Raw genomic sequence first — 24,749 nt, forward strand, 5'->3', positions numbered from 1 at the left:
CCAGATCCTCCCAAAAAACTGCCAGGCTGAGATTTGCTTCTATTGTGGTAAGCTCAGGAACTGGTGATCCCACTGATACTGTGGGCGCAGGCTCAAAATAGGCCAGACCTAAGCCAAGCTCAACTGTTGGTGGTTCTATGGGAGTATCTGCCGCCTGGAAGTTTTTCTACAGGATTGAAGTAAGCCTTTGGCATTCAAATTCAAACGTAAGCACCACGGCTCTATTGCTGCACATGAAGAAGCATCACCCGATCTAGTTGGAAAATAGAAGTGGCCGCTTGCTAGAAAAACAAATGTGTCCTACTTCTCCTGATCTCCTTTACAGCAGCCTGGTCGCATCCATGAGCAGTACAGTGTTCTTGTCACTGTCATCATCCATTACTGATTCTCCCACTCAGACTACCCCTCCTTCCCCTCACTGTCAAAGTTTGGCAAACGGAAGAAAAAGGCGCTCATAGGGTGAGTAAGTTCAGAAACAAGCCTCCAAATACAGGAAAAATGGTTCTGCTCACCTGTTATTGTTGCACTTAAGATTCGGTGCAACTGTAATGGAGGCAGGTAAGAGTGATTGAGTTTAGCTGGTTGGTGCTGCCGATTCCATCCGTGTTCACCTTTGGCGGGGGCCAAGACGTCGTCTGGGTCAGTGTATGTGGTAAGTTTCCACTGGACTTGGAGGTCGAGTGGAAGGATGGACAATAGGCGCAAAAACGCAACCAGAGTTTTTCAAACCAATAGGTTTTTATTGTTAATGTGACAACGCGTTTCGGGGTTCAGCGGACCACTTTTCAAGTCTAAAAAAACATATACCGTACATACAATTATAAGAAATAATGATAATCATAACACCCTGGTGGCTGTAATAGTTCCAGATGAGAGAGATGATAATAGTAATAAAAATGGTGATATGACCACCAGGAGGAGGGTCATTCAATCTTACATCCAAATAAATATGCATGGATGGTTGGGTACATATAAAAAAAGACATAAATGATAACTGGATCATAAAAAGGTAAAAATTAGATAAGTATAAATATATGTGTATATACATAGATAACGCCGGTTGGAGTAAAAATAGGAGTTTATAATACGATGATTCCTAGTTAGTTAATTGTATATCTGTTAATAGAAAATCTGGGGTATAGGTAGCTGTTTTAAGGGTGCGTATAAGATAGATATTAGGAATTTGCAGTATAAATTCGTATTTAATTAAAAAAAAGAAAAAAGTTATTTCACAGTAAAAAATGTATATATACGCAGTAAGAAATATATAGTAAAATATATATATGCCTTAAAAAATATATATAACTATATATATATCTATATATATACAGTTGCAAGAAAAAGTATGTGAACCCTTTGGAATGATATGGATTTCTGCACAAATTGGTCATAAAATGTGATCTGATCTTTATCTAAGTCACAACAATAGACAATCACAGTCTGATTAAACTAATAACACACAAAAAATTAAATGTTACCATGTTTTTATTGAACACACCATGTAAACATTCACAGTGCAGGTGGAAAAAGTATGTGAACCCCTAGACTAATGACATTTCCAAGAGCTAATTGGAGTGAGGTGTCAGCCAACTGGAGTCCAATCATTGAGATGAGATTGGAGGTGTTGGTTACAGCTGCCCTGCCCTATAAAAAACACACACCAGTTCTGGGTTTGCTTTTCACAAGAAGCATTGCCTGATGTGAATGATGCCTCACACAAAAGAGCTCTCAGAATACCTTCGATTAGGAATTATTGACATGCATAAAGCTGGAAAGGGTTATAAAAGTATCTCCAAAAGTCTTGCTGTTCATCAGTTCACGGTAAGACAAATTGTCTATAAATGGAGACAGTTCAGCACTGCTGATACTCTCCCTAGGAGTGGCTGTCCTGTAAAGATGACTGCAAGAGCACAGCACAGACTGCTCAATAAGGTGAAGAAGAATCCTAGAGTGTCAGCTAAAGACTTACAAAGTCTCTGGCATATGCTAACATCCCTGTTAGCGAATCTACGATGATACGTAAAACACTAAACAAGAATGGACTTCATGGGAGGATACCACAGAGGAAGGCACTGCTGTCCAAAAAAAACATTGCTGCACGTTTACAGTTTGCACAAGAGCACCTGGATGTTCCACAGCAGTACTGGCAAAATATTCTGTGGACAGATGAAACCAAAGTTGAGTTGTTTGGAAGAAACACACAACACTATGTGTGGAGAAAAAGAGGCACAGCACACCACATCAAAACCTCATCTCAACTGTGAAGTATGGTGTTGGGGGCATCATGGTTTGGGGCTGCTTTGCTGCATCAGGGCCTAGACGGATTGCTATCATCGAAGGAAAAATTCATTCCCAAGTTTATCAAGACATTTAAGGCCATCTGTCCACCAGCTAAAGCTCAACAAAAGATGGGTGTTGCAACAGGACAACGACCCAAAGCATAGAAGTAAATCAACAACAGAATGGCTTAAACAGAAGAAAATACGCCTTCTGGAGTGGCCCAGTCAGAGTCCTGACCTCAACCCGATTGAGATGCTGTGGCATGACCTCAAGAAAGCGATTCACACCAGACATCCCAAGAATATTGCTGAACTGAAACAGTTCTGTAAAGAGGAATGGTCAAGAATTACTCCTGACCGTTGTGCACGTCTGATCTGCAACTACAGGAAACGTTTGGTTGAAGTTATTGCTGCCAAAGGAGGTTCAACCAGTTATTAAATCTAAGGGTTCACATACTTTTTCCACCTGCACTGTGAATGTTTACACGGTGTGTTCAATAAAAACATGGTAACATTTAATTATTTGTGTGTTATTAGTTTAAGCAGACTGTGATTGTCTATTGTTGTGACTTAGATGAAGATCAGATCACATTTTATGACCAATTTGTGCAGAAATCCATATCATTCCAAAGGGTTCACATACTTTTTCTTGCAACTGTATATATATATATATATATATATTATATTTTGTATTATTATGTATTATTTATATTATGTATTGATTCTCCCCCCCCCCCTTTTTTTGCTGCAGTCAGCAGTTTGAGAATGCACACTGGAGTGTCACTTGGATCAAGATGAATGGGTAAAAAAGGGGGGGGGGGGGGGGCGCCAGTAGTTAAAATATGCATCATGTGATGAAAACATTTTTATAAAATGCAGGAGAGGGTATGAGAGACAATTGCAACCAAGGGGGAGAGAGATGGGGGGATTGACAAGAGGGACCAAGCTGGGAAACATACTGGTGGAGAGAGCCCTGCTCCCAGCTTCTGGCACGTGCGGCGTCCAGATGCTGTGTGCTGGGAGCGCCCGCTGGGCCGGCAAAGAGGTGAGGTGGGCGGAGCCAAGATGGCTGGGTGGGGCGGAGCAGTCTGCTGGCACATGGTGGTGAGGGGGTGTGGATGTGGACGGGGCCTAATGACGCAATGGAGGAGGCTGGGACACTATGGAAAGGGGTGAGAGATGAGACAAGCAGCCGGCATATCAAGGGGGAGGTGGATAAATAATAATGGGCAGACTTAGCTGTTGTGGGGAGCGAGTGCAAGGGGATGAGCTACAGGAACGATGGGCATGGACTGGATGGAAGGAAGGATGGAAGGTAGCAAGGGGGGGGAGGAGAAAGGGAATGGAAGGAATTAATATCGTTTAATAAGGTGAGGGGAGGAAATAAGGAATACAACGGGACTGGATATGGAAACATGGAGGGAGAAAGGGGAGGATGGGCGGGGACAGTATGAACCAACATTGGGAACGTGTAGAAGAGACATGGGAACAGATTTTGGTCAAGACATGCTTGAATCTGATTGAGCATGCCCAGAAGGATTCAGGCAATGTTGAAAGCCAAAGGTGGATTTACAAAATAATAAAAAATAAAATGTATATATATATAATACAGTATTTAATAGGGTGTTTCTGTAAACAGCAGAATCAGGGTAATATCAGAGTAAGATTTGCTTTGCTGTTATCCCTTGCACAAAAATGGATTAACATGAAAATTATGCAAAGAAAATACATTTTGCTTTAATTTCTGTGGAACACCTAAGCATTCAAAAATCAGTTTTGAATCATTTAAGAGGTGTAGCTTCTAAAATTGAGTAATGTGTGGGGGCTTATGTAAGCTCCTAAAAATCACTTCATAACTGAATTGGCCCTTTAAACAGTCAGTTTGGGAAATTTTCTTGAAAATGTGAAAAATTGCTTCTAAAATTCTAAGCTAACGTCCTAAAAAAATCCAAACTGATATTTACAAAATGATGCCAACATAACCATATGGGGAATGTTAATGAATAATTATTTTATGAAGTATCAACATCTAATATATAAAGCTGAGTGTGTGTGTGTGTGTGTGTGTGTGTATGTCCGCTAAAGGAATCCGCACTGTCGCATTTACAATCACGAAATTTGGCACACAGGTACATCAGGTGTCCGGGGAGGTTTTAGACCAGGTCTCAGCTCTCTAGGACATACCGTTCCTGAGATATTCCAAAAATATGCATTAGCCAATAGAAGCTTGGTCACATGACCCTTATCAGCCAATAGAAGCTCGCAGGTCCTCTAGTCTCCACATACACAGTTTTACTCCAGGTTTCCATAACAACCCATCCATTTATCTTCACTGCTGTAGGAGAGCTTTAAAGGAAATCTGTCACCAGGATAATTGCTATTGAAGTAAAGCCATGGCCTAATAGACCTTATTTCAAGATGTGCCTTTGTTCCAGCAATAGATGTTTTTATCCTCTGAAAATCCAGTTTATTTGGTATGCAAATGAAACAGTAAGGTGCCCAGAGGGGCGTCACACTTGCAGGAAGGAGCCCAGACACGCCCCCTGCCACAATGTGTCCACCCACAAAAGATCTAAAACCCCGCCCCCAGGTCCCACTTAGCCACTCCACTTATCTGGTTAGGCCATGCCCCCTCCCTCTCCTGAGCCGATAGGGATTGAAAAAAATTAAGGTAAAAATCAACTTCTGTCAGCTGCAGGGGTGGGAGGGAGGGTGACTTTCTCCCTGCAACTTACACTCAGACAGCACAGTGCTGCTGTCTTACAGTGAGCTGTTCAAAAGGACACACCCCCGATCTGGTTAGGCCACGCCCGCTCCCACTCCTCAGCTGACTGAGATTGAAAAAATAAAGTTAAAAATCAACCTCTAGGTCCTGATAAGCCACTCCCAGATCTGGTTAGGCCACACCCCCTCCCACTCCTGAGTCGGCGGGGATTGAAAAAATGAAGGTAAAAATCAACTTCTGTCAGCTGCAGGGGTGGAAGGAAGGGTGACTTTCTCCCTGCAGCTCACACTCAGACAGAACAGTGCTGCTGTCTTAGAGTGAGCTGTTCAAAAGGACACACCCCTGATCTGGTTAGGTCACGCCCCCTCCACTCCTCAGTCGACAGGGATTGAAAAAATGAAGGTAAAAATCAACTTCTGTCATCTGCAGAGGTGGGAGGGTGACTTTCTCCCTGCAGCTCACACTCAGACAGTACAGTGCTGCTGTCTTAGAGTGAGCTATTCAAAAGGACACGCCCCCGATCCAGTAAAGGCCACTGTCAAGGGGTGGTATGCTGGGAAAGTCACTGTTAAAGGGGAAGGCTGCTGTAAAGGTCAAAGTTAAGGGGGTGGGCTGCTGTGGAGGTCTAATTTTAAGGGACGGGGCACTGTGGAGGGGTTGTGGTTAAGGGGTGGGGGGCTGTGGAGGTCACTGTTTTGGGGGCGGGGTGCTATAGATGTCACTGTTATAGTGGATAGTGTTGATATCTTTTAACGACACACACAAACATTAAATTAAATTGATTAAATATACCTGAGTGAAGTCCTTCAGCTAGTCTGTCATAAAAACTGAGAAATTCAAATGTATAAAATTGCAATTTTTTTTTTATTTTCTGTAAATTTTGGATATATTATAAATAAAGTTAAACATATTGACTCACATTTCTCACATCATGACGTACAATTTGTCCTGAAGGTGCTGGGTCCTGAAGGTGAAAACTGGCTGGGTCCTGAAGGGGTTAAAGAGCATCTGTCAGCATGATCAACCCTACTAACAATCAGCACATGTGCAGTTTGAAACTCAGAGCTAGGACAGCCAAATGATATTCACTGCGCACGTGTCAACTGTACTTTTGCCATTGCATGCACTAGCCTTCAGGTCTAGGCATCAGAACAGTGAGGATACTTGACCTTATCAATCATTGGAAGAAAGGGAGTGGCAAAGGGTAAAAGGGGGAGGTGAAGCTGTGTTCCAAAGGGGCTAGGCCTATCCCTCGGTGCTCTGGGCACCTCATTAGCATATAAATAAAAGTATATAATTCTCAATAACTACACATCAATTGCCGCAAGAGGGAGGTTGGTGCACACAGCATGATCAACCCTATCAGGCAGTATAACTCGTTTACAATGGTTGATCATGCTGACAGATGCTCTTTAAGTGGTAATCAGCTTAGGAATTTTGACATTGTCCTATATACAGGAGGAAAAAAAATTGTTAGGCTATTGATTTGGTAAATATATAATGTTTTATTTCATGTATTAAACTAGGAATAATTTGGCATGGTAAGCTTTGCTCAGCACATACATACTTTTGTGTAAGAACCTTGGAGCAGGCTCAGCTAAGTGCCCAAGAGTCCTGTCCTTGTTTGTAAACCAGTTTAACAGGTCTTTGATCCTGCAATTTTGCACCTGCCAAAATTCTCTGATAAGCAAAAAGTTTATATAGATGGGATTGTTTCATCTAGGATATAAATTCCCTGGACTTTATGTGGCTGTCATGGCCCATAAACAGGTAGGAACAAGAGTTAGGGACCACTCAAATGAGACGACCTTGACGCGGTGAGTGGCTTATTACGCTTTGGCCAAAATGTACACCAATGTCTCATCCAGCATGGAGGCAGGGCAGAATGCTGGATGTAGTGTGCGATCACATTTGCATTTTCTGTTTGTTTGTAAACCAGTTTAACAGGTCTTTGATCCTGCAATTTTGCACCTGCCAAAATTCTCTGATAAGCAAAAAGTTTATATAGATGGGATTGTTTCATCTAGGATATAAATAGTTGAGCTATGGCTATCTCCAATAGTCCAATACATGTGAATGGAGAGTGGACAGGTTCACTCAGCTATTTCAGAACTGCCATAAAAATGAATGGAGAGCACACCCCACTTGCTTGGTGTGCTCTCTTTCTCTTTCAGTGGGCTGTACTGGATATAGTTGCAGGTCCCAGAGATGGGACTCACACCTATCTGACTTTGATGGCATATTGTGAGGGCAATTACCCCTGCGTCTATGATTATAGGTTCCGAATTCAAATAGGGTAATGTGCACAGAGAAGGCTGATACACCCAATGGTTGTAATCAGTAATCTACTTTATTGAATTTTTAGCAGATAATCTTATACCATGATTATTGGTTGACGCCCAACAGCCGTGCGTCACATAAAACCACAAAGACAGAAGAAATTAAACATATTTATCATAAAGAGGATCTTAAACTTAGAACAGCAGAAACTAGCATTTATAAAAATAGAACAGGAAGGGGGGGAGGTTGTCTGCTGAATTCCCCCCCCCCCCCCAGCTTACCTGCAAAGAGCTGACACTTGTCTAAAATTTGAATAACCTCTAATTGAACTCTGGTTGAGATAGATATAGGATATACAAGATGGAGTTCTATCTCTCACAATTCCCCCATTTTGAGAAATCTGTGAACTGTTACCGCCCAAAGGTACTTCAGAACAAGCTAATCCTATTCTGCCCTCAGGGGGAACAGTACCACAGATACACTCAATAATCTCGATATTGTTTCCCCTTCTTACAAACTTTATTAATAAACATATCTATGTCGGAATGGGATATTATAAAGGTTGCAGGAGTAAGCCGGCTGTTCAGGTGCAGTGTGTTAACCAACACACTGCACCAGGCTGTTCAGGTTAGAGTCATTGCAGCCGAATTTGTCATGAGGACTAAAAGACATACCTTTCGACTGTATATGCAAACAATAACAATGTGTCCAACTTGGAAAGCATGAGACATTGCACCATATGTTCTCATTCCAGAGTGTAGGGCTATAATCAACTGGTGGCCCTGATCTGTTTAACCATGAGCCAGGGGGGCTCAGTTCAACAGGTAAGGGTACCTCCCTGTTTTTAGTTTGGACTTAACCTGCTTCATGCCTATGAAAAAGATAGTAGAGTTGGCCAGTTTAGTCAATTCCGAAAAACTGAGGGGCACTGCAAAATAGGGCATACTGGCTGAACTCACAGGACTGTGAGTACAGATCCAACAGTCCCTCAATTTTCATTCATTCCTTCAAACAGCACTTGATGGCGCCATATCAAAGCATTGTCCCATTCATCATTCAGTGGACGAAACACTGCTGACACGCTCAGGGTCAGAGCCACTGTCAACAGAAGGACCTTTATCCTGTGGTTCCAAGACTTTCTTGCAGTGAAAAGCGTGTATCCAGTTAGGTTTTCCTTCAACATTTACAGTGGTGTGGGTGGTCAACAGTACTTGAAATGGACCATCAAATCTTGGAACTAGTCCTTTTCTCACATGCCTTTTTATCACCACCCAGTCTCCGGGCTGCAAGTTGTGAGTTCCTTCTACTGAGTCAGGATCTGGAAATGAAGCAAACACCTGTTTATGCGTGTATCCTAGCCTTTTTGTGAGGGCCCGTATGTAACTGGTCAGACTGTCATTATTCATCTGCAGCTGCTGGGGAAAGTACAACCCTAACCTGGGGGCACTTCCAAACAGGATCTCAAATGGGGACAACTCTGTCCTCTTACTTAATATAGAGCCAGAGGCAAGCACTCTGTCCAGGGCCTCTGGATCTCCCGCATGGCCTTTTATCCATTCAAGCGCTTAACTCGGAAAGCTTGGATCACCCCTAATGCTTGCATAACTTTCCTCATCACTTCAACTGCGAAATGAGAACCTCTATCTGACTCAATAACTTCAGGAACACCATACCTGCATATCAGTTCACTGACCAGTTTCTTTGGTGTATTCTTGGCATTTGCTTTGGCTATTGGGAAGGCTTCCAGCCAACCTGAAAAGAGATCAACACACACGAGAACAAATTCATACACTCCTACCTTTATATATATAGTTTATAGTTGTATATAGTCTATCTGCAGTCTCTGAAACGGGTAAAGTGGCCTGGGGGTGTGCTTGCTTGGAATCTTCACCACTTGACCGGGGTTATTCAGTGCACAAAGAAAACCCTGGAGCAATCCACCCTGTATTAACCACACTTACCATTACTATTTCGATAGGTGAGTGGGCCCGTGGGCCTCCTGTGCCATCATAGGATAGAGGGCTCTGGGTAGGCATATTTTTCCTGACACTTCCCAGAGTCCCCGCCCATTCGGCACTGCTCCTCTCTGAGTCTAGGAGTTTTTTTTCTCCTTCATCTGCCTGTGCAGACAGTTTAATCAACACATCTTCAGACATGTGGTGAGGCTCCAGGATGCTGACAGGGATTACCTCGGGTTTTCCAAGGCTTCACTGCTGCCTCTTTTGCAGCCCCAACTGCCCTGTTGTTGCCCGTAGCCTCACAAGTTTTTTGTCTGGTATGTGCCTTAACCTTGACAATGGCTACTTCCTCTGGAAGCAGTAGTGAGTTTATTAGTTCAAACACTGAGTCTTTGTTTTTAATGGGCTGACCTGCAGAGGTTAGAAAGTCTCTAGCCCGCCATATGGGTCCATATACATGTGCAATACCAAAACCATACCTTCAATCTGTATAGATGTTCACCTTCTTCCTCTTCTTCCAATTTACACGCCTCAGTGAGTGCCTTCAGCTCTGCCTCCTGCGCAGACATGTGCGGAGGGAGTGGTTCAGCAATGGCTACCTCATGCTGTGCGTGTAAGGTATGTCAAAAACTAGGCACCCCATAAAAATAAACTAATATAGATAACCTTTCCAGCTTCAACAATCACAGGAGACTGGCTGGAATAATTAGAAAAGACAAATTCACAACATTTCTTTAAATAACCAGTAGATGGCAGCAGAGTGTTTAAAGCCTGACAACAGACACAGTTCCTAATAACATAGGAACTTTAAAATACAGATCTTTAGTTCCTAGGGGACAGGATAGACTGTTACCATCCTGCCTCTTACACTCAAGGTCATGTAATGAGACAATACAATAAAGATGATGGAGACAGAGCGGTGTTCACATTCGATTATTCCCCAATGGCTTCTACGATCAAGAAAGTGATTTTAAATAACTGGCAAATGCTGCAGAGGGATGGTTCTCTGGCAGCTAAAGTAGACAATTATCCCATTGTCAGCTTTCACAGAAGCAAAACTAAAGGGGATGCCATTATCAGGAGAAACCTTCCCCGTCCAGTTGACAACTGACTGGGTAGGAACACTCCTAAAGGAAATTTCGCATGCGGACATTGCTCAATGTGTGCACATGTACACAAACAGAAATACCTGCAGTTGGGCAACGTAGGACATATAGTGAAGCAATTTATACACTGCAAGACCTAATATGTAGGATATGCGATTTTTTTGCCCATGCAGGAGGTTTTACATTGGTAAGACACACAGATGTTTGTATATACGCTTTAGAGAGCATAAAAGATCAATCACAACCAGAAGTGGAGCAACTAGGTTAATTGAACACATACATGATGAACATGCAGGGAGAAGTGAAGTTTTAAAATGTGCGGGTATTAAAGTAGTCCAAACCCATCCAAGAGGAGGGGACAGAAAACACATCCTCCTGCAGCGAGAAGCAGCATGGATAATTAAAACACAAGCCATGGGACCTTTGGGGTTAAATGACAAGAATGATTTAGCTGTTTTCATTTGATTTGGTTTTAAGTACATGTGTTTTGTATTTCACTTAAATGTAACCAGTGACGTATATGGGGTAGAGGTATTCATAACCTCCTCCTCCTCTACATTACAGGAGGCTTGACAAAGCACAACGCAGCGCGAAACAGCTGTAGCCGATCCATGCACCTGTGTTCCGTCCGCGTCCACTGATACTATGTAACTAAGGAATAAACTGCAACAGCAATTTAGTGACCAGTGGTGAGTGCCGCAGTGCTTTTTTCTCATGCAATCCACATTACCATAATGACTGTATCACCGAGAGAGCACCACCGTGAAGGTTCTGGATGCCAGTGTGAATAGCTTCTCAGTGATCGCATAGACACATGCGGCAGTGCCGGCTGCGTTTTCTCTCGCTCCCTGCAAGGTCATGTAATGTTGTCTTGCAGGTAAGAGAACACACATTAAGGGTAATAAACAGGGTAAAATGATTATATTCAGGTCCCTGTAATCAGCTAAACCTGCTGGTAATATAGTGTGAGTAGATAACACACTGCATAAATGTTAGTGAAGTACACAGACATGTCACATGGTACTAATGCATAGTGAATGCGATTGTTATAGGAGCTGATGCCCATATATTATACTGCAATATTTGCTTATTGTGACGCAGGTTCAGTAATAACACAGCTGCACACGATAATTATTATATCTTATAAGAAGGCTATATCCGTTAATGTTAATATCAGTATTGAATAGATAGATGTATATTAATATGTGTGGATAGGATAGACTGTTACCATCCTGCCTCTTACAATCAAGGTCATGTAATGTTGTCTTGCAGAAAATGTTCAATAAAAACACTTCTGGGTTCACCCAGCCCGCTCCCTTCGCACATTGGAATTATTAACCATACTTTCAGCATATGTGCAACATGTGACCACTGCATATCCAGTGTGGAACCGGCCATCCTCTCCCTTTTTCATGCTTCCATCTACAAAACACTCAAAATCAGGGTTATCAAGAGGTTTTTCATGAGAAAATCCAGAAGTTTCTTGTTGCATCAACTGTATACAATCATGAGGAGCATTTTTAGCTAAATCAGACAAAAGGCTACCTGTGCTAACCTCCGCCATTTCTGAATCTGTAATTGGTAACAAAGTAGCAGGATTCAGAGTAGTACATCTTTTGAAAGAAATGAGGAGTGCACATTGGAGTCTGAGTTGTCTAGCCATAGAAATATGTTTTAGTTGCACTTGTGTGAGTATGTCCTGTGTGTTTGCACAACTGTATGTTTCCCCCCCCCCCCCCCCCCGGACTTCCTGAAACTCAAACTGATTGCTAAAGAGGAAATTGTGGGGAAGGGGGTGCGTGTGGGTGCTATCTATACACAGAAACTGCCATGTCTTCACAGCTGCTCATTAATTTCATTGCCTGTACTGCCGCGACTTCCCTAACACAGGGGGGGGGGGTGCCGCGGGCAACAGGGTCTAACCTGGCTGAACAGAACAAGTTAAATTCCTCATCATATTTTGGAATACTCAGGGCTGGGGCTGAGGTTATGCACAGCTTCATTGTATGAAAATTATTCACTGCCTCTTCTGTCAGGTGAACTGGGTCAGATAACAATCACACAGAGGCTGCATTAACATGGAGGCATGTCTAATCCAGGGGCGACAGTATGACACCAACCCCAAAAATACCCTTAGGCTTTGTGCTCCTTTGGGCACTTGAATCCTTTCAACAGCCTCCCTTCTATCTGGGGTTTTCAAAATTGTCACCTTGTTAACTTCTCTAGGAACATGAACCATCCTGTAACTGACAGGCAGCCCCTTAACTGGGTTTATTCTTTAGTAACAATTGGGTAACAACCGTACTATCTTATCTTTTGTTTAACTGGCTCAGATTCACTGAGAAAAACTGTTTCTCCCATAAATTCCACAGCCGGTAGGTACATAACAAGGGGTTAACTGATAAGGCTGCAAGAAACTCTTTCCTACTCTCTCTCTCACTATTTGTCTGGAAGTTTTCCTTTTCTGCTCCTCGGACTTGTTTGGTATGGTCCCCATGGTCTGTCTCAGTCCAATCCCAGGATTTGGGTCTGGCTTACAAGGCACTTTAACACCAAAAAAATCCTGAATTACATAATTTGCCGGCCGGGCTTTCCCTAGGTCCTCCTCCCTCGGATCATAATACTTCAGGTACACCTAGTTAAAACGTACCCTAGGTCCTCCTGCCTCAGACAGTCCTTCTGGTTCATCTACTCTAGGTCATCCTGCCTCGGACAGTCCTTCTTCTTCACCTAGTCAGGACGTACGCACAGACCACCTTGGGGACCCACCAGGTCTATAATAACCTCAACACGGGGTGTCCCTTACAAGTACCCAGCTGTCCGTCTCCATATGTTCTCTATCTCAGCAAACAGAGTTCCTACGGATTCTGCAGCAGTAATTCTTGCATGTACATTTAACCCAAACACCCCTCACTCCCTTAGAGGGATGGCAGTAACAACCGGACTTGATGAGTCCCCACTATATACCTAGTGTATTCTGCACTGAGCCTCAGCTTATTCAACCCAGGTTCCAGGGCTCCTGATTTCCCTTTTTGGTGTTCTTAGTTATTTTCCACAAAACATACCGAACAACAGATATCTATGTCAGCAATCCCAGTTTACTGTCTCAAACGTCATAGTCAAAAGCCTTACCCAATAATCATAGGAATATCATCTCTTTAGAGTTCTTTACCAAAAAAAGGCTGGACTGTAAATCAGCTTTTTGGACTCCAACTCCACACCGATTTGGACAGACAGGAGATGAGACACAGATTTTAGCAAGATAAAATATCTTACCTTGCAGCGCTGCTTTAAGTGGATCTGTACGTCCTCTGACCATCTGACCGTGGTTATCGGGGTGTCGAAGGAGAGCCAATTAGTCCAGCCCCACATTGGGGGGCCAAGTTTTGTGAGGGCAATTACCCCTGCGTCTATGATTATGGGTTCCGAATTCAAATAGCGTAATGTGCACAGAGAAGGCTGATACACGCAATGGTTGTAATCAGTAATCCACTTTATTGAATTTTTAGCAGAAAGTTCAGAAAGTAGGATCTTAAACTTAGAACAGCACAAACTATCATTTATAAAAATAGAACAGGAAGGGGGGAGGTTGTCTGCTGAATTCCCCCCCACCCCCACCCCCAGCGTGCCTGCAAAGAGCTGACACTTGTCTAAAATTTGAATAACCTCTAATTGAACTCTGGTTGAGATAGATATAGGATATACAAGATGGAATTCTATCTCTCACACATATCCTAACCAAAGTCTGAGATGAAATCTGTGTCAAATCACCACTCTAAAAATCAACAAAGAAAAAACTGTAATATAGAAGAATGATACATGGCAAAGTGTTTTGGACAATTTTGAATGAGTCCTAATCATCAGCATGTGTGATAAACAAAGTCTGAGGTAATAAGAAAATCAAAGAAGGAAGATAAGCAGACAGGGCTTTAGTGCTTCGGACAGCTAAAACCCTATTAGTTGTTCTATTATCTGCAGCAGGGGATTTTAACCTTTGATGACTATGTGAATTAGCCTTGCAAGCCATTATTGCTTTTAATTTAGAATGCATTTCCTTCCAATTACTTTACTGTTGTGTACACGTTATTTATGCCTGCTTATTTAATATATTAAGAAAAAAGATCCTGTGGAAAGCAAGGCATTGTACACATCGTCACAGTCTCTATACCATCGTTTTATTAATCAGGTAACCTCGGAGCGCATGTTAAACATTAGTGCCTTTTTTTCTTTTTCTAGTGAACAAACTCAAAGCCTGTATCATGGTCAGTTGATAAATTAGAAAAAAAAAACGCTCATTAGATTAATTTTGTCCAAACTATTGTCTCCTGCCCCCAATAATTGTAGGGTAAAAGTTAGTAGGGTTGAATCATAAAGTAGAATGACTCAGGCTCTCTGTAACCCTTTGAACTAATGAACAGAATGTTATAATACAAACAATTCAGCTAGACATCATTGTATTTTGTCACTTATCAGGGCAGCATGGAGGGTCAGTGGGTAGCTCTGTTGCCTCACAGTGCTGCAGTCCTTTCTTCGAATCCAACCATAGGCAACATATCAAAAGAGTTTGTACAGATGTTCTCCCCATGTTTGTGAGGGTTTATTCCAGGTTCTCCTGTTTCCTTCTACATCCAAAATAAGTACTGATAGCTAGGTTAATTGGCTTCCAAAGATTTTAGACATAAGCCCCCCATACACATTAAGCTATTGTTGGCCGGACAATTTAATGTTTATGGTGAGTAGGGACAGAAGCCTAGTTGGTAACACCTGGTTTCAATTTCTTCATAAATTTCAAGAAGGAATAACAAATGAATAGCACAATAGGCAATGAAGTGAACCCCTTAAGGACAGAATGATTTTCCATTTTTGCATTTTCGTTTTTAACACTCTGCCTTCCCGGAGCCATAACTTTTTTATTTTTCCGTTCACATAGCAGCATTAGGATTTTTCTGGGACAAGTTGTACTTTCTAATGATCTGCTCCCCCGGTTATAAATACGCTACAGTATTTGGGGTTTGAGCATTTCCTCCCAGTTAGACCACTCTATTCTGTAATTTTTCTTCATATGTATTGAATGTGCGGACGCTTATCGTTTGTAACATTCTAGTGCACCTGGTAGCCTATGTCACATGGCCTGCTATAGGTGGGGCTCGCAGCCTCCTCCCTCCTCCCATTGTATTAGTGATCTTACTTTGGAGGTATGTGAGAGTTTTGCTGTGAGTCGAACCTTGGCACCTATTGGACAGTGTTCACACACTATAGGTAGGTTAGCGGTAGGTCCCGTGCTACACTGAGATACCATGGCAGGGTGCGCGGGCTCCGATATGTTCCTGACATGAATATATTGGCTAAAATCTAATTTTTTAACATCAGTGTGAGGGTTTAGCCTTGTATTGTCAGTTGCATACTATTGTGGTGCACCATTTGCAATGATCTAAAAAAAATATTCTGCCACAGTTCTATGGGTTTCATTTTTAACACATTCCCTGCACGGTAAAACTGACTTGTTCCCTTCATTCTGTGTCAGTATGATTATAGTGATAAAACATTAAAGGGATTCTGTCACCAGGTTTCACCCCTGTCAGCTAAACATATGCTGATGTTCAGGGCCTCATCACGATTCCTAATGTGGGCTTCTAAATGTGATCCGTAGCCCTATTTTGCTAAAAAACAGGTTTTACTAACCTGTCACTCAAAGAAATAAGGTGCCGAAGGGGATGTCAAGGGATGCAAGGTGCCGGCTGCACCCACCGCCGTTCGTGCCCAGCGCCGCCTTTCCAGACTTCTGCACCGCCTCCTAATCCTCTGTGCCGCCTCTCGCTCTCCCTCCATCCCCCCTCCTCCTGCTGTAAGATCTCGCGCGTACGCACAGGGCTCTGCCTGATGCGCCCGTGCGGACTTCTCGATTTGGCTTCTTAAAGCGAAGAGCGCATGCGCCGGCACTTCGCTCAACCCAGGTATGACCTGCACTCTGGCACCAGCCTCTCAGAGCCCTGTGCGCACGCCCGATATCTTACAGCAGGAGGAGGAGGGAGGGAGAGCGAGAGGCGGCAAAGAGGATTAGGAGGCGGTGCAGAAGTCTGGAAAGGCGGCGCTGGGCACGAACGGCGGTGGGTGCGGCGGGCACCTTGCATCCCTTGACATCCCCTTGGGCACCTTATTTCTTTGAGTGACAGGTTAGTAAAACCTGTTTTTTAGCAAAATAAGGCTACGGATCACATTTAGAAGCCCACATTAGGAATCCTGATGAGGCCCTGAACATCAGCATATGTTTAGCTGACAGGGGTGAAACCTGGTGACAGAATCCCTTTAATATATTTTTTTCATGTGGTTTAATATATAAAAATAAACAAATAAAAACTTTAGAAAAAAAAAGATTTTTGATTTGCATCACCATAACTTTTTAATATTTAAATCTGTGGAGCTGTGCGAGGGCTCATTTTTTGCAGGCTGATCTGCAGTTTTCAATAATACCATTTTGAAATGTGTTTTTCCTTTCTTGTGATCGCTTTTTTGAGAAGGTGAAGCAATGAAAAAATGGCGAATCGGCTATTTGATTTTCAATTTTCTTTTTGTTACAGCATTTACACAGATAAATAGATTTATATTTTAATTAGCAGTGCTAATAATTTTTTTTACAGTTTTTTTTATTTTCCTTGTATTATGGGCAAAGGGGGTGAATAGATTTTTTACATTTTAGAAACGTGTTTTTTACACTTATATTAAGTCCCGTTAGGGGACTTAAACATGCAATCATTAGATCTTTTGTCCCATAGACTGTAATGAATTACTATATGTTCCTATAGAACCCTGCCACAGATACTGCTTGATAGGAGTTATCACTCCTACTTAGAGAAAAAAAAATATATAATTTTCTTTGCATTGCTATTTTATGACAGCCATAACTTTTTTATATTTATGTCCACAGGGCTGTATAAGGGCTTGTTTTTCACGGAACGAACTGTAGTTTTTATTGCTACAATTTTTGTGGTACATATGACTTTTTGATCACTGTTAGGCCTCATGCACATGGCCGTTGTGGAGCCGTTCTGTGCATTGGGGACCGCAATTTGCGGTCCCCAATGCACGGGCTCCATCCGTGCAGCAGCCACGACGGATCCAGACCCATTCAACTTGAATGGGTCCGTGATCCGTCCGCACCGTAAGAAAATAGAACAAGTTCTATTTTTTTGCAGTGCAGAGGCACGGACAGAAACACAGCGGAAGGACTCCACAGTGCTTCCGTAGGGTTCTGTGGCTCTGTTACGCACCGCAGCTCCAGATTGCAGACCCATTCAAGTAAATGGGTCCACATCCGTGATCCGGGGAGCACACGGCCGTGCCCGCATATTGTGGACCCGCTGTTTGGGGCCGCAATACGGCCACGGCCGGGCAACGAATGTGTGCTTGAGGCCTTATTTTGGGGAAAAAGTGACTTAAAAATGGTGAATTGTGTGGTTTTAATTATTTTTCCATTACGGCATTTGTCGCACAGGAATTCTTTTTTTAAATATTTTAAAAGTGCAGACATTTTCGGACATGGTGATACCTTATATGTTATTCTAAATATATTTTTAGAGGTAAAAGTAGAAAAGGGGGTGATTTAAACTTTTAATATTTTTTTCTAACTTTTTGTTACAGTACTAACTTTTAACCCCCTTAGGGGCTAGAACCTGGGATCTTTTTATCCATTGTCCTATTCACTCTGGGGGCTCATGCTCACGAATGTGTGCAAGTCAGGCCTGTGCTGCGGACCGCAGATGTCCCACCGTCTGCGGATCTGTTCACTTGAATGGGACCCGTGATCCGCACTGGAAAAAAGTAGTGCATCGCATGCACTACTTTTTTGCGGTGCGGAGAAATGGAGACAAAACCCACGGAAGGTCTCTGTAGTGCTTCCATGGAGTTCTGTACCTCCGTTCTGCACTGCACCTTTTGGATTGCAGACCCATTCAAGTGAATGGGTCTGCATATATGATGCGGTGCAAAAACAGCAGCTGTTTGTAGACCACAATACAGCCACGGCCGTGTGCATGAACCATAATAGAGATTCTATTAGGTTGAATGGAATTTTGAGGCATTCCCTGCTGAGCTATGTTTCGTGCACAGTTCAGCAGGGAGCTTACCATGGCAGGCCTGGGAAGCTTCAGAAGCGTCCAGGCTGCCTTACATCACAGATGTCATGCTCGTCGTTGATCATGGCATCTGAGGAGTTAAATGACAGGGTTTGACACGGTTGCCATTCCCTGTCGTTGTGACTAGGTGCCTGCTGTATTAAACAGCTGGCACCCACTGTGTATGGAGCCGGCTTACTGCAGCAGCCTGCTCCATACATTACCTTAACCACAGTAACGTACCAGTACGTCAAGGTGGTTGAAGGTGTTAAATGTTTTTTTTTTATCAATATGCTTAGGATAATCCATTGAGATCAGATAGGTGGGGGCTTCTCCCACCACCTCCCCCAAGGTCAGCTGTTTGAAGGGGTTGCAGCACTTTTGTGAGTGCCTCTTAAATGCTTACCATGGTTCATTTACCTGTACGGCATCTAATTAGTAGCGGCAGTACAAAGTGTTGCATTTTTTCCCCCATTCACTTTAATTTAACAAAGCTGCAATATTCTGTAACTACTATGTGTACAGTGTTCAAGTAGGTGAACCAAGGAAAACAATGAAGAGGTCAAGAGTTGGACCTCCACTGATCTGATGTTCTGATCACAGAAAATATTTAATAAATAGATATGCTAGTTTACCTAATAAAGTGAGCACTTTACTGTTTGGTTGTATCACTTTAATATGAGCATGTAGCATATCAGATCTTGAAGTGGATGGTTTTATCTCCAAAGGACTACCCATGGACATTCTGGACCCCTGACAAATTTTCATCTTTGTGGATCCGCAAAACACGGATAATTGCCAGGTGTGTTCCGCATTTTGAGGATTGGAACATTCTGTCCTCTATAAAATAGCTCTATCCTTGTCTGTAAAACGGACAGGTATTGGACATTTCTATATTTTTGAGGGTGCTGCGGACAGGATACAGATGCGGACAGCACACATCTTCTGTGGCCCCACTGAAGTGAATGGGTCCATATCTGACCCCCAAAAAATGCATAAGAGATGCGAACAAAAAACATGGTCGTGTGCATGAGCTCTTAATCAGAGACAACACCAAGAATATAACCTGTGAAGGAAATGGAACCAAGCAGCAAAGAATATGCAGGTCAGCTTTCTGCCCTGCACTAATCTTTATGATAAAATAGATGGAAAAGAGCTGATGCCATTTAATTTTTTTTTACTTTTTCTGGGATGAAGTGACAAAAAATGGCGAATTGGCCATTTTTATTTCCGTTACACCATTCATTGTATGTGATTGATATTGTTAAATTTTAATAGTACGGACATTTTAGCAGTGGCAATGCCAAGGATGTGTATTATTTCTTATGGTTATGTATTTTTATTTTCATTTGAGGGAAAGGGGGGTTTCATTTAAAAAAAATAAAAATTTAAACTTTTTCGTTTTTTAAGTCACCCTGGGTGACTATAACTGGCAATCATTAGATTTCTCCTTGTGTTCTGTGATGGCTATATAGCCATCATAGAACACTCCATTTACAATGCACCAATACAGTGCTGCCATCTGCTTACCTATATTGGTATATTCTAGTAATAGCTATCAGAGCCTGCTTGAGGCTTCCGGCTATTATTATACCATAACAGGCTCCCCAATCTCAGCCGGGGAACGCTGTTACGGGGCCGGGTCTCGTTTCCGGACCGCTCAGATGCCGTGTTCACATTTGAGCAAGGCATCTGAGGGGTTAAATGTATGCTAAAGGGGTTAAATGTATGTTTGAAACAGCAGAAAAGTGACAGCTATGGCACGCGCTGGCGGGAGCCATCTTTAAAGGGGTTGTCCGAGTTATGAAAAAATAAAATATAGCACTGTAAATCTAATAGGCAGCAATATATAACTAATCTAAGCAAGTTTTAGGCAAAAAAAATCTATATTTCCTCATTTTCCAGTTTTTTTCTTGCCGTTTGTTTACCTTCAATAACAACAATCTCTGCCCCTCCACCTTCTCTGCTAAGGGAGTGAACACAAGTGCTGCCCTGAGTGACATGTCTGCCTGCTGGGATACTCAGCAGCATGTTGTATGTGTAGGGTTACAAGTCCCAGCTGTACAATGACACTGCTGATACACACAGGATCTTCCCCCTACCTGTTCTTGTGCAATGCTCTGCAGAACTCCTCTGTCAGCTCCTGTGCCCAGCATTTGTCTCCTCACTGCCTGCAGTTACTCAAGTAAAGCCTTCAGCCCTGAGTCTGCGGTTAATGTTTTTCCTCAAGAATCCAGGGAGAGAGCAGACAGCAGCAGCCGGCAGTGCAGGGGGGCATGGCCAGCACAGTGACATCTCGTGTACAGACTCATATATGATCTCTCAGGCTTGTGCATGAAACATCATCACGGCATCTGAGCACGTGAAACACAGGAAGCGCGTGATGATGCTCTGGCTCCACCATGCGGAGATCGGAGGAGCCGGAGCTTGTGTGCATCAGCCCTTGTCTTTGTGAATGACAGGAGGCTGCTGCATAGTATTTCCTATGGAGCCCTTGCCTGTAATAGGGCTCCATAGGAATGTAGTAATTGGAGTCTATAATAATAGCAATCTAATGATTGCATGTTATAGTTGCCTTTGGGAACTATAAAAAAGTGTAAAAAAAAGTTAAAAACAAAACAAAAAAAAAACCTTAAAATTCTTATCACCCCCCTTTACCCAAAATAAAAGAAATAAAAAAATGTAAAAAAATACACATCATGGGTGTTGCGATGTGCGAAAACGCCCATAGTATAAAAATATATTCCCCGTACGGCAAAACGGAAAAAAGCTTCCAAGTGGCCAATTAGCCGTTTTTGGTCGCTTCATTTTCTACAAAAAAAAAAAAGTGATCAAAAACTCATACACACCCCAGAATGGTATCAATGAAAAGTTCAGATCGCCCTGCAAAAAATGAGCCCCCATACAGCTCCGTACACATAATTACAAAGTGTGCTGCCGTCCGGGGGCACGTTTTCCAAATATACAGCCTGACTGCCTCTACCGGACTGGAGGATCAGGACAACTATCAAGTATTCAGTCAACATCACGGACTCTCCTCTAAAAGTTCAGGTAGGCGTGACGGTGTCACATATAGATACTTATTACAACTTAGGGGACAGCAGACGTGATAGAACCCTACTTTTAGTCACTGGTGCTTACGTATAGACTAATATATGGAATGGATTGTGCTTGAATCCTCACAAAGTGCTTTGTTTCTCACACAATAAGGAGACATACAACATATAGTATGTTAAAAGCTTTTTATTGCGAAGTGCTCCCCAATACAACAAACAGCATCAGTAGTGTACACTTAAAAAGATCTTAAAAGAGCTTTGTAGGAAATACAAGATTAACAAAAGCGACATACAGCATAATGAATATCTACACCCAGTCAATAATACAAAGGAATATTTGGAATATGGATTTGAATCTTGGGAATAATAACAGTTATCTGTTTGTGGCTCAGGGGTTGTCTGAATAAATACTGAATAAAAACTACTCTAAAATGGCCTTCCAAAGGAAGTCTTTGGAGGCATCAAGTCAATACACAAGAGGGTTAGCTTACGAACAATGACTAGAAAATATTAACATGGGAAAGCCCACTTGTTCAGTTAGACAACTTGATTCTATTGTCTAGTTACATTATTGTTTCATTCTGACGATTTTGTTGCTTAATTTTCAATTTCTTTAAAAAAAATTCTAAACCTAATTATACACCTTTTAGGTGTAACGTTCTTTGGTGTTATAATGGACAATTTTTGAAAACAAAAAATTGCATGTCAAATTCTATTTATCAAAAACTTGTTCGTCAAATGTTAATAAAGTGAGAGAAATTTAGTTGTGAAAGGGGATTGTGGCCAGATGATTGGAATTGAATTTCAAAATTTATGCAGTAGTTTACATTTAGCTTATAACCTATGAAGGATGGCCGTGCAAACTGCATATTCAATAACTATGCGATACAGGCAAGAAAATGGCACTTGCTATATTTGTAAATGCGCAGTAAATAAATTCTATCAAGAACATCACCTTTTAATAAATATCTTCACTTTTATATTCTATATACAAGTACTTTACAGCTACATGAGAGAATGACACTGGCTTCTTGGTGAAGTATGATCCTGGAGACCAATTGCAAGAAAATTATTGCAGTCATTTGCATTGTGGTTGTCTAATGTGTGGTGAAATAAAAATAAATATCTCTCTCCAGACTTGACTTGCTATTCTGAGTAATGTAAATCTATGGTAATGTCTTCTAATAACTGATCCTTCATCTTCCGCTGAAGACCCTTTCATGTGAGAAAAAAAGTATCTCACTTACTCCTGTCATCTCATTAGTAGTGGCTACATGACATAATATCCTCTAATTAAAGAGGAGGGTCAATGTTAATTACTTCTACCCTCTATTAACAGACACTCAGTATAGCACACAAATGGTATACAACAAACATCATGTTCTTCCCACTCAGGAAATTCGTTTTTACTATTTTTTCTTTGCTGATGAGAGAGTCTTTTTCTGTTCCATCCCTTTGTGTTCTAGTATAGTATAAACAAAATGGTAATGGTTGTAGAGATAAAATGTAGTGTACAGTAATAAGCAAAGTGGTTTTCAAAGACATGCTGTGCCTTGCACAAATTTCCGACTTTCCTAATAGGATCTGCATGGCCCTTCAAGGTGATGGACAATGCTGCGTTCAGATCAGCAAGTCATATACAACCACTGGAGAAAGAAACTGCTGAGATTTGACTCATGGAATGTAATAAGGCAGTTTGTATCGAAAGGCAAGTATTAGCACCCAAACACTGAGAACAAGTAAACATAATGTAGATGAAAAAAAAATCACAGAAAAATAATACTGACATTGCAACATACGAATACCTAAACAATAATTGTGTTTTTTATATCTGAATAAACCCATGGAAGGTGGGAAAATGGTCTCTGGTTATTTTTTTATGAGAAAAAGAACACCAATATGCAAAACTGGTTTTGGGGCCATCGAACAAAGTACATAAGGACCGGAGACATTCAGCATATCTTCTCTTGAATGGAAATCTTTGGTGTTTTTCGTCAGTAACTTCAAGTTAAACAGAAAGCAAAGAATGGTCGGAGAAATAAGTGAGTGAAGAAGTGAACCAGCACTTTGCACTTGTTTTATAAAGCAGAATTCATTAAGGTGTCTTTTTTTGCCAGTCCTCTAATACTTAATTCATCTTTCTATTGAGGAGGGCTGCAAGGAACGTCTTCTATCAAAAGGCCTTTCATTTTTCCTTGTGCTTTTCACTGAAGAATGAGTACTAGTTGAGTGGACGTTAGTAGCTGCCAATGGCAAGGCTGCTACTGGTGGAGTTTTATGTGCATGGATGTCACTACTGCGGTTTGTCAGGGGTAGAGGAGCCGTTTTGCTTGCTGCTAAGTGGGATCTTCTAGATGTGGAATCTGATGCCTTTGGTTTATTTTCTTGAGGAGACACAATACCAAGATCTGCATTATTTTCAATGGAGGAAAGAATGCTCAAAATACCCTTTGTCTCGGAATTAGTTTCCTCAATACTAGGTGCTAAAGCTGTTGGCATCATTCCATCCCTTGATAAGCTGGGATTGTAAGTGAGTTCATCTTCAGTTTCAGCTGCTTCAGTGAGGAATAGAGGTGACTGAGTGCTTCGTTTGCTACAGGATTCACAGCAAAGTTTGTTATATCCAGGTATTGAGCAATATCGTGCAAGGACTTCCATTTGACAGAATATAGACTTATCTCCTAGACATGGCTCATCTAAAAGTTAACAAAACAACAATCAATGATATATTGAACAGCATACAAATGAAAGCTTGTTTACATGGTTGTAATTGTGTAATTGTGGTCTGTACAGAAAAACCTTTCCTTTGGAAAGGCTGCTGCAATGATTTTACTCCCCCCCACTGTATTTATTCTCAGTTTTTAAAAAGCAGATGTGTATAGTTAATATAGATCTTAAAGAGAATGCGTCTTTAGAAAAAGACCTATTGTTTAAAGGGTTTTTTCTAAAACATTCTTCTGGATACTTCATCAATATCAGTTTGTTGGAGGTCTGAATCATGACACCCCAACGATGAGCTGTTGGAAGGAAACATCGACTACATGGGGTCATTGGTCATATGCCTATGTGCAGTTCAGTTCCATTCAATTGACATATTTAGCAAACATGGCTGCTAAAAAATATACTGCAGCACTCCTCTAATCACTGTGAACCCTGTCAAACAACTGAACCAATCAGATACTGAGGACCTATACTAAGGCTCAGTCATAAATATTTATTTCTAGAAAACCCCTT

At 41.8% G+C, this 24,749-nt stretch overlaps 1 protein-coding gene across 1 annotated transcript in view; it reads right to left on the reverse strand.

Annotated features, from left to right (window-relative positions):
• Nucleotides 1–22,206: 22,206 nt before the first annotated feature.
• Nucleotides 22,207–24,749, reverse strand: part of ADAMTS3 (ADAM metallopeptidase with thrombospondin type 1 motif 3) — a 214,911-nt gene continuing 212,368 nt past the window's right edge. Inside the window, exon 22 of the mRNA XM_040418128.1 lies at nucleotides 22,207–24,211. Within this exon, the coding sequence (XP_040274062.1) occupies nucleotides 23,649–24,211 (563 nt within the window). The 3' untranslated portion in view covers nucleotides 22,207–23,648. The remainder of the gene's footprint in view (nucleotides 24,212–24,749) is intronic.

The sequence above is a fragment of the Bufo bufo genome, chromosome 2 (genome assembly GCF_905171765.1).
Source record: "Bufo bufo chromosome 2, aBufBuf1.1, whole genome shotgun sequence".
NCBI lineage: Eukaryota > Metazoa > Chordata > Amphibia > Anura > Bufonidae > Bufo > Bufo bufo.